Source organism: Schistocerca serialis, chromosome 5 (genome assembly GCF_023864345.2).
Source record: "Schistocerca serialis cubense isolate TAMUIC-IGC-003099 chromosome 5, iqSchSeri2.2, whole genome shotgun sequence".
NCBI lineage: Eukaryota > Metazoa > Arthropoda > Insecta > Orthoptera > Acrididae > Schistocerca > Schistocerca serialis.
This window is the reverse complement of record NC_064642.1, coordinates 242,243,796-242,259,546: the sequence shown is the minus strand read 5'-3', so window position 1 is coordinate 242,259,546 and position 15,751 is coordinate 242,243,796. Positions and strand designations below refer to the sequence as shown.

The 15,751-nt window shown below is 45.5% G+C and overlaps 1 protein-coding gene across 1 annotated transcript in view; it reads right to left on the bottom strand.

The window, feature by feature from the left end:
* The window catches only part of LOC126481872 (mucin-2), a 265,151-nt gene that overhangs the window by 37,994 nt on the left and 211,406 nt on the right, over positions 1 to 15,751 (bottom strand). The window contains exon 7 of the mRNA XM_050105831.1: positions 12,966 to 13,266. Coding sequence (XP_049961788.1) covers positions 12,966 to 13,266 — 301 coding nt within the window. The remainder of the gene's footprint in view (positions 1 to 12,965; positions 13,267 to 15,751) is intronic.

Here is a 15,751-nt window from a genome sequence, read left to right as displayed (position 1 = left end):
TGCTTACTGTGTCACCTCCATGAAGAACTGGATCTGATCTGCGACATTGTGGCTTCGCCCCCCGCTACGGACAAATATGCGTTCGCCCGACGCACCATCCTCGAGCGACTATCCACATCGAGAGAGGAAGCTATCCGCCTCATCAGTCAGGAATCGCTGGGATCCAGGTCCCCGTCGCAACTCTGGCGTCATCTCCGCGCTATGATTGACACGCATCACATGCCGGACATTACACTTTGGACCATCTGGTTGCTGAAACTTCCCCCGCAAGTTCAACTTCACCTTCTACATGTAACTTCGGCCCCACTAGATGCCAAACTGAAGATCGCAGACCAGGTTTACAACATTCTGCCCCCCCCCCCCCCCCCCCCCGCATACCCCCCCAGGGTGCCCTCAGGCCTCAGGGGTTGGTACACCTGCGCGGCAGTTCCCATCCTGCAGTACAGAGTGCGCACGACTCGCTCCACGCATGCGCGCGGAGCCAACGCCGCCTGGCAACCGCCGCAGTAACTCCTCTCCTACCAGCACTACTGCAGCGTCGCCATTGGAGGGAACTACAAACAAGTCCCCCTCCACTGCCGCTTCGACCTCAACCAGCGCGACTGGCGACGCCACGCGCCACCCCGCTTGGTGTTATTTCCACTCCCGCTTTGGCGACGCGGCTAAGAAATGTCGTTCTCCATGCGCGTTCCCAAACTAATAACGCGACCCAATTCAGGCGCTATGGGCCGCGTTGCACTGCACAGACGCCAATCACTAAATACTTCTTCTCCTCACGCGCCAGGACGCTTGTACGTGAAAGATGCAGTGTCTTGCCTTTCATTTCTAGTCGACACGGGGGCCGAGGTTAGTGTGATACCTTTGTCCGCAGGTATTAAATTCGAGCTTCAGCTTTGCCCCCCGCTTCGAGCCGCCAATAATTCCCTGATCCGCTCTCATGGAATAACGAATTTAAGCCTTAAACTGCAGGACATTAATACGCCCTTACAGTGGACTTTCGTTATCGCGGATGTGGATGAACCCGTGCTTGGGGTAGATTTTCTCTTAGCCCACGCACTGTCAGCCAACCTACAACGAGGTACACTAACCTTTAACTCGGGAGACCGTACCACCGGTTCAGATACCTTACCCCTCTCATCCGAAAGCGCCATTCTGCTGTGTGAGCTAGCGGAAACTGCTGTTGCAGTGCTTTCTCTTAGATCACACAACGACGAACTTCGGGACAGCAATGGGGCCCTCCGCTTATGCATCGCCGCCGTGCAAGCCAAGCTCACGGATGCGCGTAAGCAGACCACCCAGCTGTCGCACACGGCCACGCTCCCAACCCCCGCACCACTTCCTCGCACCTGCAGCCGACGCCGCGTGACATTTCTACTGCCGGACGGAAGCTGTACCCGCGACGCTACCAGGTACCCCACCGAGCTCTTCGACAAGGACTACCAGTGGATCACCGCCACTGCTGCTGAACTGCCGGCCTTGGACACACACACGTGTGCATTACAGGTTAGTCACAGTGCAACGGGTGCTGGTCCAGCATCCCCATCGGTGTTCGCGATCAATAACGGTACTGTCCACAGAATAAATACCACAGAAGGCCCACCGGTACGTGCAAAGGCTAGGCGTTTAAATCCGGAAAAACTTAAACACGCTAAAGCTATTGTTCAGGAACTTTTAGATAATAAGACTATCCGCCCTTCTTCTAGTTGTTGGTCGTCACCCATTCATTTGGTGCCCAAGAAAGATGACACTTTCCGCCTCTGCGGTGACTATCGGGCGCTTAACGCCAGAACAATTTTAGATAATTATCCCGTCCCAAATATTCAAGACTTTGCTTCCCAGCTGCATGGGGCACAAATTTTCAGTGTAGTCGATTGTCATAAGGCGTACCACCAACTGCCAATGGCACCTGAGGACGTTGAAAGGACCGCTATCATCACCCCGTTCGGGTTGTTCGAGTATTTGTTTATGCCATTCGGCCTTAAAAATGCTGCACAGACGTGGCAACGGTTCATCGACTCGCTGGTTGGAAAACTGGACTTTGCATATGCGTACCTGGACGACTTGTTAATTTTTTCTTCCTCCCTCGAGGAACATGAACAACATTTAAATACAGTGTTCCAACTATTAAAAGCAAACGGTATCGCAGTGAACAATACTAAGTCACAACTCCGCCGCACCAGTGTCACTTTTCTGGGCCACAGAGTTTCTGGCGACGGCATCCGCCCCCTAACTGAACGGGTGGAGGCCATTAGTACGGTGCCTTTGCCCAAAGATTTTCAGGGCCTCCGCCGCTTCCTTGGAACGGTAAATTACTACCGTAAACATATTCCCCGCGCCGCCGACATACAAGCCCCACTGACGGATGCCCTCGCAGGAAAAAACACATCAGGGTCTCGGGCGGTCACGTGGACTCCAGATATGCGTCGCGCATTTGATAATCTAAAGTCAGCCTTACAGACAGCTGTTACGCTTGCTCACCCCATTCCTGATGCTCCCATCTCGCTTACTACAGACGCAAGTGATACAGCAGTGGGGGCAGTACTTCAGCAATCCGTGGGTTCTGTTGTACAGCCGCTCAGATTTTTCTCCCACAAACTGACCGCTTCCCAACGTAAATGGTCGACCTTCGACCGGGAACTGTTTGCTATTTACGCTGCTATCAAATATTTCCAAGACGATATCGAAGGTCGCCATCTCGTGGTATTTACCGACCACGAGCCATTGGTTTACACTTTCCGTAACCCAGGTAAGGACTCATCCCCGAGACGTTTTAGGCATATGGACCTTATATGTCAGTTTATGAATGACATACGTTATGTCAGAGGTGCAGACAATGTCGTCGCTGATTTTCTGTCTCGGGTGTCGGTTTTATCTTCACAACTGGACCTCAGTGAGCTCCCTAAATTGCAGACAGAGGATACTGAACTCGCAGCATTGCGTTCCGATATCAAAACAGGACTCAAACTAGAGTTACGGACACTTCCTGGGTTTTCATCACCCATCTGGTGCGACATTTCAACAGGACGCATACGCCCGGTGATTCCTGCACCTCTCCGCCGGGACATATTTAATAGTATCCACGACTTGGCACACTCTGGGATTCGCGCCTCCGCACGTCTGGTATCTGAACGTTTTGTTTGGCCCGGGGTGATAAAACAGTGTCGCAGTTGGGCACGAGCATGTGTGGCTTGTCAGCGCGCAAAAGTAGGACTTCATGCACAGCCCCCCATGGGTACGTTCGATGTGGCAAAAAGAAGATTCCAGCACATACACATCGATATCGTTGGGCCCTTACCCCCCTCAGGCCCCTTCCGTTACATAATGTCCGCAATTGACAGGTTTACCCGCTGGGTAGAGGTAATACCTCTCACTACTTTCACAGCCGATGCAGTGGCCCGAGCCCTGCTGTTAATGTGGATCTCGCGCTTCGGCTGCCCAGTCTCTGTCACCACCGACCAGGGCCGCCAGTTCGAGTCTGCCCTCTTCCGACAGCTTTGTGAACTGTGTGGGGTGAAACGATTTAGGACTACAGCATACCACCCCCAGAGCAATGGGCTTGTGGAACGCTGGCACCGAACGCTTAAAGCTTCCCTGATGTGCCACGGAGGTGAGTGGGCCGATGCTTTACCATGGGTAATGTTAGGCGTTCGGGCCGCGTACAAAGAGGACCTTGGCACATCCCTGGCAGAGGTACTGTATGGAGAACCCCTCACACTCCCAGCAGAGTTAGTCGAGCCTTCCCTTCCTCCAGATCAAATCTGCGACTCGACATTCGTCGGGCAGGTCAAGGAGCTAATTGCTAACATCCGCGTGCCGCCTCCTCGACCACACACGCCCCCTCCCGTATTTCTGCATAAGGACTTGGCGTCGTGCACTCATGTCATGGTGCGTGATGACACCATCCGACCGGCACTCAGACCTCCATATACGGGCCCGCACAGAGTCATATCACGGCGTACCAACACGTTCGAAGTGCTCATTAACAGCACGCCTCAAACGGTATCCGTCTGCCGCCTCAAACCTGCATGGACTCTGGGAGAACTGCCCGATACCCCACCCAGTCAGACCCCATCCCCTGCTGCATCCACCTCGCATGAGGCATCTACCGACAGTCCATGGATGAGCGACGCCCATTCCCACACGTGTGACGTTCCCCACTCCCAGTCGTGTGACAGTGCTACAGGTGCGTGTGAAATTCCTATGCAGAGTGATGCGTGTGATGACTTACCCTCCTACAGGCAGCCCCTCGCCTCTCCCCTGTTAGGATTCAGTGATGTATCAGGGACCAGCCTCAGAGCGTGTGATGTCACCGATGACGACTCGTGTGGAGATTCTGTCAACCCGTATAAGGAAGTGGTAGTGAATGTCAACACAGATCTTATTTGCAGCTCTAATATGTTTTTTGTTATGCAGCCGGGTAATGTGTACATCTTCTACGAACAAGCCAGCTTCCCCAGTGACAACTTAACTCACATTCATCTTCTCCAGTCTGTCCCCTTGCCTGTTGGTACTGACCCATCAACGGTCACAGTCCTACGTACCGCCACAGGCATTCAGATCCGCTATCCTGGCCCCTCACAACCCACCATCCCCTCCCCAGATCCCTCAACTGCTGTACGAGGATTCACCCGGTCAGGCAGGACCATCCGCCCCCCTCGCTGGCTCAAAGACTTCAATTACTAATGTAATGTAATGTAAGGTATGGTTTCTGATTAAACACCCTCTCCCTCCCCCCTGGGTGTTCCCTTTACATGTATGCCCCAATATTTATGTTTGTGCTCCACACTCTAGGGGGGGGGCTAATGTGGCGACTATCGACCAAGTCGCGGGTAATATCTTTGTTTTTGGCAAGCTCTTTGCCCCAGTCTGTGGTCGCGCGTGAAAGTGTACGGACGTGTACCGAGAATTCAGAATGTAAACAACTGTATATGTGTGCTTACGAGAAATAAAAATAGTGTTTATTACATGTGGTGTAGCGTGCATCATTGGAATCGGCAACCCTACCACGCTAAACCCATAACTGCAATCTGGCTTCTGTACAAATTGTAAATAGCCTTTCACTCCCTGTATTTTACCCCTGCCACCTTCAGAACTTGAAAGAGAGTATTCCAGTCACCATTGTCGAAAGCTCACTCCCTGTATTTTACCCCTGCCACCTTCAGAATTTGAAAGAGAGTTTTCCAGTCACCATTGTCGAAAGCTTTCTCTAAGTCTAAAAACTCTAGAAACATAGGTTTGCATTTCCTTAATCTATCTTCTAAGATAAGTCATAGGGTCAGTATTGCCTCATGAGTTCCAACATTTCTATGGAATCCAAACTGATCTTCCCCAAGGTCGGCTGCTACCAATTTTTCCAATTGACTGTAAAGAATTCATGTTAGTATTTTGCAGCCGTGAATTATTAAACTGACAGTTCGGGTAATTTTCACATCTGTCAACACCTGCTTGCTTTGGGACTGGAATTATTACATTCTTCTTGAAGTCTGAGGGTATTTCACCTGTCTCTTACATCATGCTTGGCAGATAGTAGAAATTTGTCAGGGCTGGCTCCCCCAAGGCTATGGAATGGAATGTTGTTTCGACTTAGGTCTTTGAGTGCTCTGCCAAACTCTTCACGCAATATCATATCTCCCATTTCATCTTCATCTCCATCCTCTTCCATTTCCATAATATTGTCCTCAAGTACATCACCCTTGTGTAGACCATCTATATACTCCTTCCACCTTTCTGCTTTCCCTTCTTTGCTTAGAACTGGGTTTCCATCTGAGCCCTTGATATTCATACAAGTGGTTCTCTTTTCTCCAAAGGTCTCTTTAGTTTTCCTGTAGGCAGTATCTATCTTACCCCTAGTGATATATGCCTCTACATCCTTACGTTTGTCCTCTAGCCATCCCTGTTTAGCCATTTTGCACTTCCTGTTGATCTCATTTTTGAGATGTTTGTATTCCTTTTTGCCTGCTTCATTTACTGTATTTTTATATTTTCTCCTTTCATCAATTAAATTCAATATATCTTCTGTTACCCAATGATTTTTATTAGCCCTCATCTTTTTATCTACTTGATCCTCTGCTGCCTTCACTATTTCAGCTATCCGTTCTCCTTCTACTGTATTTCTTTCCCCCGTCTTGTCAATCGTTCCCTAATGCTCTCCCTGAAACTCTCTACAACCTCTGATTCTGTCAGTTTATCCAGGTCCCATCTCCTTAAATTCCCATCTTTTCGCAGTTTCTTCAGTTTTAATCTACAGTTCATAACCAATAGATTGTGGTCAGAGTCCACATATGCCCCTGGAAATGTCTTACAATTTAAAACCTGGTTCCTAAATCTCTGTCTTGCCACTGAAACTCTCTACAACCTCTGGTTCTGTCAGTTTATCCAGGTCCCATCTCCTTAAATTCCCACCTTTTCACAGTTTCTTCAGTTTTAATCTACAGTTCATAACTTCGCAGTTTCTTCAGTTTTAATCTACAGTTCATAACCAATAGATTGTGGTCAGAGTCCACGTATGCCCCTGGAAACGTCTTACAATTTAAAACCTGGTTCCTAAATCTCTGTCTTGCCACTATATAATCTATCTGAGACCTTCCAGTAGCTCCAGGGTTCTTCCATGTATACAACCTTCTTTCTTGATTCTTGAACCAAGTGTTAGCTATGATTAAGTTATTCTCTGTGTAAAATTCTACCAGGTGCCTTCCTGTTAAATTCCTTACCACATTTCATATTCACCTACTATGTTTCCTTCTCTTCCTTTTCCTGCTATCGAATTCCAGTCACCAATGACTATTGAATTTTCATCTCCCTTCACTATCTGAATAATTTCTTTTATCTTATCATACATTTTGTCAATCTCTTCGTCATCTGCGGAGCTAGTTGGCATATAAACCTGTACTACTGTGGTAGGCATGGATTTTGTATCTATCTTGGCCACAATAACACATTCACTATGCTATTTGTAGTAGCTTACCCGCATTCCTGTTTTTTATTCATTATTAAACCTACTCCTGCATTAGCCCTATTTGATTTTCTATTTATAACCCTGTATTCACCTGACCGGAAGTCTTGTTCCTCCTGCCACTGAACTTCACTAATTCCCACTATATATAACTTTAACCTATCCACTCCCCTTTTTAAATTTTCTAACCCACCTGCCTGATTAAGGGATCTGACATTCCAAGCTCCGACCCGTACAACACCAGTTTTCTTCCTCCTGATAACGAGGTCCTCCTGAGTAGTCCCAACTGGAGATCCAATTGGGGGACTATTTTACCTCCAGAATATTTTACCCAAGAGGACGCCATCATCATTTAACCATACAGTAAAGCGGCATGCCCTCAGCCGTTCACAGTACCAGCACAGCAAGGCTGTGTTGGTTAGTATTACAAGGCCAGATCAGTCAATCATCCAGACTGTTGCCCCTGCAACTACTGAAAAGGCTGTTGCTCCTCTTCAGGAATCACACATTTGTCTGTCCTCTCAACAGATACCCCTCTGTTGTGGTTGCACCTATGGTATGGCTGTCTGTATCACTGAGGCACGCAAGCCTCCCCACCAAGGTCCATGGTTCATGGTTAATTACCATTAATATATTACACAATGTGGCTGTGAGGCAGAGTAATCTGTCTCATATGATGTTTCCTTGTATGTTGCTGGGATGTGTTAATATTTCTCAAAACAATAGTTTGTGCATTGTTTGTTTGCCTCACTGAGGGTATAATCCATATGATATGAAACTACAAATAATATAATTTTTAGTGATTACTGTTGTTCTTAGCATAGGCAAATTCATAGCCTGGTAGATAGTAGTAGTAGTGGTAGTGGTGGTAGTGGTAGTAGTAGTAGAGTCAGTGAAGGTGCCAGTTAGCAGATGTAGGTGGTATTCTGATTTTATTAATTTGTTCTCCTGTGGTTGATGTGATGACCCGTTGCAACATCTGTGAGCTGAGAGTGTGAACATTTTATTCTTCATTTGCTGTTCTTGTTTGGTGCCACTTTATGTGCCACTGGGGTTGTATCTAAAAGTGAGTTGCCATCATTCTTTAATATTCTACTCTTGTAATTCATTTGTGGAAGGTACTTAAATTCTTGATAAATGTTTTTGGTAAAATAATCCCATGCCAACATAACCCCCAGCTCAAAACACATTCCACCAAAATCATAACCTACACTTTCATGCTCCATACAAGAACTGAAAGTGATGAAATCTAACATACAGTACAATGCACTTCACAGCAGTTTGCAGGTTATAGATGTGGTTATAGATGTAGATGTAGAAGAAGCTTTTATTTCGGAGAAAAATCTATCTTTTTTATGAATAATGCAGCTGCACACCAAGGCACTGACAATGGGAAAATTAAGGAAGGTTAACCAAAAATTATTTTGACCTGCATTCTTTTCAACAGATAGGGCACTCTGTTACTTCCAATTATTCTGATATGTCAAAAATTTGTGACTGAAAAAAAATTTCATTTGATGCAATCACAGTTGCTTCAAAACCTTACATAATATCGATCTGCTTTCATTATCAGCAGAAACATAAGATAAAAGGAGCAAATGGTGATCGCAACAACACGTAAATTTGTGTCATATGTTTGATGCATTTTGTAATGGTGTCACATGAAAAGAGGCTTGCAGTTTAGTCAGTCATATTTGCCATCAGAAAAATGTCATTATTTTCCAGAAACAGTTTAATATTGCTTTTCTCATAGAAAAATTGTAATGCCATTCTCTTGGAGTGCAGGATTCCACCACTACTTCATTTATGCTACAGTGTCACTCATACAACCAAATTCAATTACAAAACATTTTCTTTTGTTTTAACTGACTATGCTAAGGAAAGTGGCGGTCATAACATGAACTGTACCATATAAAATCAATGAAATGCACCTTGTCGACTGTAACAAAATTCAGTGAAGACAGGCTTTATGTAGATGTTGCTAAATCACACCTGAGGAATGGAATCAGTTCACTGGAAAGAAATTGGGCAAAGTTCACTTAGGGCCTACCTAAAAGAGGATGGCAGTAGAGAATAAGTCTGTATTTAATCAGTCAAACACAGTCTTTCAGAACAAGAATTAATGTGAGAAGAAAGCAGATATGCCTTAATGGAAACTCTATTATGTAGTGAGGTGAATGATTCCAATGCTGCTCACAATCAAAGATCCAGAGGTGACTCAGGATTGCATCCTGAAATTTAAACAGCACTACAGTGACAGCAGAACCACAGTGTGTGCCAGGAGCAATGGTACCAGATCCCTGAGGAGCCAGACACGAGATGCAGAAAGACAGCTGTTATGGATGTCTATTATGGCACTTTGTGTGTCTGCTGCTGGGTATGCTCCTCCCATGTGGAGGGCATTTGTACATTAAAGACAGTGGGGTACCTAAGTGAAGTCGGTGTGCATTGCAAAAGGCTGCTCAAATCCAATGCCAGTGCATAAACTGTACCCACTCACTGGCATTACTCCCCCTCATGTGCACCAGGACATTGTGTGAGATGTGGAGAGGAAGAAGATTGGAACTGAACTTCACTACCCACTGCACAGACTGCAGCCAATTGGGAAATGCCCACAAGTCACAAAAAGCTTCTTGCTAAGAACTCTGGTTCTCTTCCACTGAGTGGAAAGGTGGAGGACAGAACAAGAGAACTGGGACATCCTTCTGTGAGAAGAGCCAGACTCTGACAGTAAGCTCCCCAAAACTTTCGACAGAACAAGGGGTTGAGTGGCACACTGCAAGGCCAACATGCACAAGTGGGGCCTCCTCTCCTCTCAGCTGAAGCAGATAAGCTGCACCAGTACAACAAGGTGCAAGGTCCATGCTACCTGCTGCAGTGCCTCCTCCTGGCTGAACTTTGCACACCTGAAGGTATATGATATGAATAACAAGGTTACTTACGCCACAATTTTCTGGAAACAATGATTTTGTGTTCCTTGTTTCAGGAAAGCATTTGATAATAGTTCTGCTTTGTCATTTAGAGAACAAAACACGATGTAACTGAGTATCAAAGCAGATTTATGGTTGGATTCAGGACTCCTTTGCCGACAGAACTCAAAATGCCATTTTTAATGGAACAAAACTGACGGATATAAAGGTAATATCATGAGTATGCCAAATAATTGTGACAGGACCATTACTGCTTACAATATACGTGATCTAACAGATAATAACTGAAGCACCATGAGGCTGTTCGCAGACAAGGAAGTTATCTACAGGATAAATAGTAATGCCAGAACTTGGTTGCAAACTGCAGGAAGACCTGCAGAAGCTCTACAATTGGTGCGGGGAGTGGCAGTTGACCCTGAACGCAAATAAAACTAACGTTTTGCGCAAAAGTAGGCGAAGAAAACTACTACTGTTTGGTTACACTACCAACGAAGAAACACTGGAAACAGAGCTACAGTTGAATGTTTAGGAGTAATTGCAGTGGAGGTACGAACCATCTACCTGTCAAAGGGGTGGGTGTGGGTGTGAAAAAGAAGCATAGCCCTCGCCGCGTGAATTCCAGAATTATTTGAGACTCTCAGCATTTGCGTTTTGCAACAAACTTTACACACGAGTTTAAATCTTTACGAAATTTTTTCTCTCTGGCAACCCTTACAAACTGAGGAAAGGAAAAATGTTTATCGCTTATTATTTTTCCGCTGTTCATGCAGTAAAAGTACTGCTTGAGGCATGACGGTATAATTTATTACTTCTTTACCGCTAACTGTACTCGCGACACATTTCACAGACAGCATGCACATGTACCACTGAATGTAAGTGCGAAATTATATCATTGTACGACACATACTTCAGGAGATATGACGTCATAAACAATGAGATGCGTTTAAAACTGTCGCATCTTGCATGACGTTTAAATTTATTACTTCGTTGCTACTAACTCCATTCGCAACACATATTGCAGACAATATCCACATGTGCCACTGAATCTTACTACAAAATTATACAATTGTGCGATACATACTACAGGAGTAATGACGTCATAAATATTAAGCACAAGGCCAGACGCACAGCCATAAACAACACCAGGGCAACGCCACATTTCTCCGCTAGTGATGATATAAAAGAAATAGCAGGAAAAGCAGATGCCAGGCTGAGATTAATAGGAAGAATCTTAAGGAAACACACTTGTGTACTGTTCATCGCTCTGGGAAACTTACAACGTTGATATAAAGAAGAGATAGTAAAGATACAGCACAGAGCTGTGCATTTCTCCAACGGATTTTTTAAAAGCTGGCACTGGAGCGTTGCGGAGATTCTCAAGAAACTTCAGCAGGCGCATACAGAGCAGTATACTTTTCTGAGAGTATACGTTCCTGGAAGTGTTGGGCAACATATTACTCCACATACGTCTTGCAAAATGAGCATAATGGAAAAAAATCAGAGAAATACGGATGTTTATCTACAATCGTTATTACGATGCATCATTCGCGATGGGACATGGAAGGGAACAAAAGATAGTGGCATCAAAATATTACCAAAAGTTATCTCTGTCACATATTGTAAAGTGTGGAAGATAGATGTACACAACTGGCCATTAAAACTGCTACACCAAGAAGAAATGCAGACGAGAAACGGGTATTCATTGGACAAATATATTGTACTAGGACTGGCATGTGATTACATTTTCACGCAATTTGGGTGCATAGATCCTGAGAAATCAGTAGCCAGAACAACCACCTCTGGCCGTAATAACGGCCTTCATACGACTGGGCATTGAGTAAAACAGAGCTTGGATGGCGTGTACAGGTACAGCTGCCCAAGCAGCTTCAACACGATACCACAGTTCATCAAGAGTAGTGACTGGCGTATTGTGACGAGCCAGTTGCTCGGCCACCATTGGCCAGACGTTTTCAATTGGTGAGAGATCTGGAGAATGTGCTGGCCAGGGCAGCAGTCGAACATTTTCTGTATCCAGATAGGCCCGTACAGGACCCGCAACATGCGGTCGTGCATTATCCTGCTGAAATGTAGGGTTTCTCAGGGATCGAATGAAGGGTAGAACCACGGGTCGTAACACATCTGAAATGTAACGTCCACTGTTCAAAGTGCCGTCAATGCGAACAAGAGGTGACCGAGACGTGTAACCAACGGCACCCCATACCATCACGCCGAGTGTTACGCCAGTATGGCGATGACGAATACACGCTTCCAATGTGGTTCACCGCGATGACGCCATACACGGATGTAACCATCATGATGTTATAAACAGAACCTGTATTCATCCGAAAAAATGACGTTTTGACATTCGTGCACCCAGGTTCGTCGTTGAGTACACCATCACAGGCGCACCTGTCTGTGATACAGCGCCAAGGGTAACCGCAGCCATAGTCTCCGAGCTGATAGTCCATGCTGCTGCAAACGTCGTCGAACTATTCGTGTAGATGGTTGTTGTCTTGCAAACGAGGCCGTTGGGATCCAGCACGGCGTTCCGTATTACCCTCCTGAACCCACCGATTCCATATTCTACTAACAGTCATTGGATCTCGAGCAACGCGAGCAGCGATGTCGGGATACGATAAACCGCAATCGCGATAGGCTACAATCCGACCTTTATCAAAGTCGGAAACGTGATGGTAAGCATTTCTCCTCCTTACACGAGGCATCACAACAACGTTTCACCAGGCAACGCCGGTCAACTGCTGTTTGTGTATGAGAAATCGGTTGGAAACTTTCCTCATGTCAGCACGTTGTAGGTGTCGCCACCGGCGCCAACCTTGTGTGAATGCTCTGAAAAGCTAATTATTTGCATATCACAGCATCTTCTTCCTGTCGGTTAAATTTCGCGTCTGTAGCATGTCATCTTCGTGGTGTAGCAATTTTAATGGCCAGTAGTGTAGATGTACAAACAACCTGTTAATGGGACACGGGGAGGCAGAGGCGGGCGCTGCCTCCCGACGAGTGGAAGCGCCCTGGAAAGTGTCAGGAAGTGGACCGGGTGACTTTGTGGAAGGCTGGGAACGCACCTGCTGTTTGACGTCGTTGGCGAGCTGCTGCCACTCGCGCGTGTTGTGGTCGAGCAGCTCGGGCACCCACTCGACGCCGCCCACCAGCCGCACAGTGCCCACGAAGTCGCAGTCCTCCGTGCAGATGCCCGGCGTTGTCGGCCGGGGCGTCGTCGTCGTCGTCGTCGTGGTCGTAGTCGTAGTGGTGGTCGTAGTCGAGGAGGTCGTTTCCGCCTCGGCGGTCCGCGCCTGCTCCAGCAGCTTCTCTATTGAGATGGGAGTAGTTGACGGCGTGGGCCAGCCGGTGAATGGCGTAGTCGACCTGCAACACAAGGAGACAAGAGATTCGCGTTGAAGTGCCATTTGCGGAACCACAGGTCGTTGGCACCTACTGAAAATTCGACATGGCGGAAAGCAATATTCTGCAACTAACAAGCACCACGCTGCTCATCTGTGATTCCACCCACGGTGGAAATCAAATGTCAGTTACACCTTGACTAGAGTGTTGTGCGCCTCGCACTACAGTTGCTGCTGACGTACAGATATTTTCGCTGCCAGGAGAACTGCAGCAAATACAATGTGGAGCATAGTCCCATGGACCGCTCACAATGTGTAACAAATTAGTTTACGGGCTATTTGATTAATCCGTATTTAACTATGAGTGCATGATAACCATTTGCAGAAGAGTCCACGAAAAAAGCTACAATTTTCTAAATAAACATTTTGCAGTGACATAAGCATTACACGGAAGGAGCTTCCTAATTTGCTTTCAAATTTAGCTTCGATATCTGCAAGGCATTTTGTAAATGATCGAAGATTTTGGCAGCAGTATTCAAAAATGGTTCAAATGGCTCTGAGCACTATGGGACTCAACTGCTGTGGTCATCAGTCCCCTAGAACTTAGAACTACTTAAACCTAACTAACCTAAGGACATCACACACATCCATGCCCGAGGCAGGATTCGAACCTGCGACCGTAGCAGTCGCACGGTTCCGGACTGCGCGCCTAGAACCACGAGACCACCGCGGCCGGCGGCAGCAGTATTATTCGCCCCTTCTGAGCCACATCAATTTTAATGAAAAGTTATCAAGGTAATTTTATGTCGTTTATCAGTTATTATATTATTACCAAAACTACACTCAGCAGTGCTACAGAATGTTTCCAGACCCTTGAACTGAGAAAACTACGGACGAATTAATGGAATACATTTGAGCCATATTCGTTTTGCTTGCGATATTGTACTGTTTGCCCCTAGCGCAGGGAATCCTTAACAGTGAATGGAAGAACTTAATAGAGTAAGTTTGAAACTAGGACTGAAAATCAGTTATAATAATACTAAAATCATAGTCATCACGTTGAAAAGAAAGTAGTATAAATTCACAATAAAGTCATAGAGTTGGCTGAAGAGTATTTGTATTTACGGCAGCATAATTTAACGATTGCATGAACATGAAAAGAAATGAAGAGGACGTTAAAAAGCGTCTGATGTGTTTTGGTAAACTACATGAAGTTTCCAAAACTAAATGTTTGGTATGTCTGAAAACGAAAGTTTACAGTTAATGTGTTCCACTAGTTTTTACATAAGATAGCGAGGAGTAGAAAAACTGATGAAGACTGTCTGCAAAGGTATCTGTCCACGCCCGGGTTCCCGGGTTCGATTCCCGGCGGGGTCAGGGATTTTCTCATGATGACTGGGTGTTGTGTGATGTCCTTAGGTTAGTTAGGTTTAAGTAGTTCTAAGTTCTAGGGGACTGATGACCATAGATGTTAAGTCCCATAGTGCTCAGAGCCATTTTTTCTGAAACGTCAATATTTTCATCCCATATGACGCGGTCACACGTTTTACAGAAATGAACTACATCCACGAAAAGTTGCATTCTAAGAAAGATGCACCTTATGAATTACAAGACATGAAAAACTGCAAGTGAAAGACGTAATTCTGACTGCAATGAAAACGAAATGAAGCTGGTGGGGACGTACAGTAAGGAAATACTTTGCTGGATTGCAAAAGAGAAGACAAGACAGAGAATATCACCAAATAGAAGATGACTAGATAACATATGGAAATGTAAAGGAGCAACATGGGTACGTATGGCCACCGACTAAAAATCATGAGGAATTCTAGATGTGTTTATTGAGCAACGGATGTTGCATTGATTTTGATTTTAATTAATTAATTTTGTAGTATGGGAATGTGTTGCCGGTCAGTCTGTTGACTGTTTACACTTTTAAAAATTATTCGTGACAGTTTGGGTGACATAATCCATATCGTATTTCAGTTACCATAAAGATGAGCGAAGTTATAAATACGGAACTGGAAAGTAAAAAAAAGTCTCGATCTCAAAAATATTTCAAAGTGAAATGAATAGTTAATTTGCCGCATGCTGCAAGTCCAGATTCGATGTTTTTTGCGACACTTTTACTGTGGCGTACTAGAAAACCATGTCAAGATGCTACCGTACCATAACCTATTACAACACTCAGCAATGCGATAAAATTTTCCGCAAATCCTGAAAAGAGAAATGGCTGTCGCAGCCTTTCCAACGACAAAAAAATAACGACATACAAGCTTTGACAGTGTTGCAAAAAACCGAAATGTCCTAGCTCTTAAAAGCCTTAAGCTAAGTTCTTCAAATACAAATTATTAAGATGCCTAGGAAACGAGTGTACAAAATCTAAGGTCTTTTGAATTAGATCTGTCTGTAGCAAAGAAGGGAAAGCAGAAAGGTGGAAGGAGTATATAGAGGGTCTATACAAGGGCGATGTATTTGAGGAAAATGTTATGGAAATGGAAGAGGATGTAGAT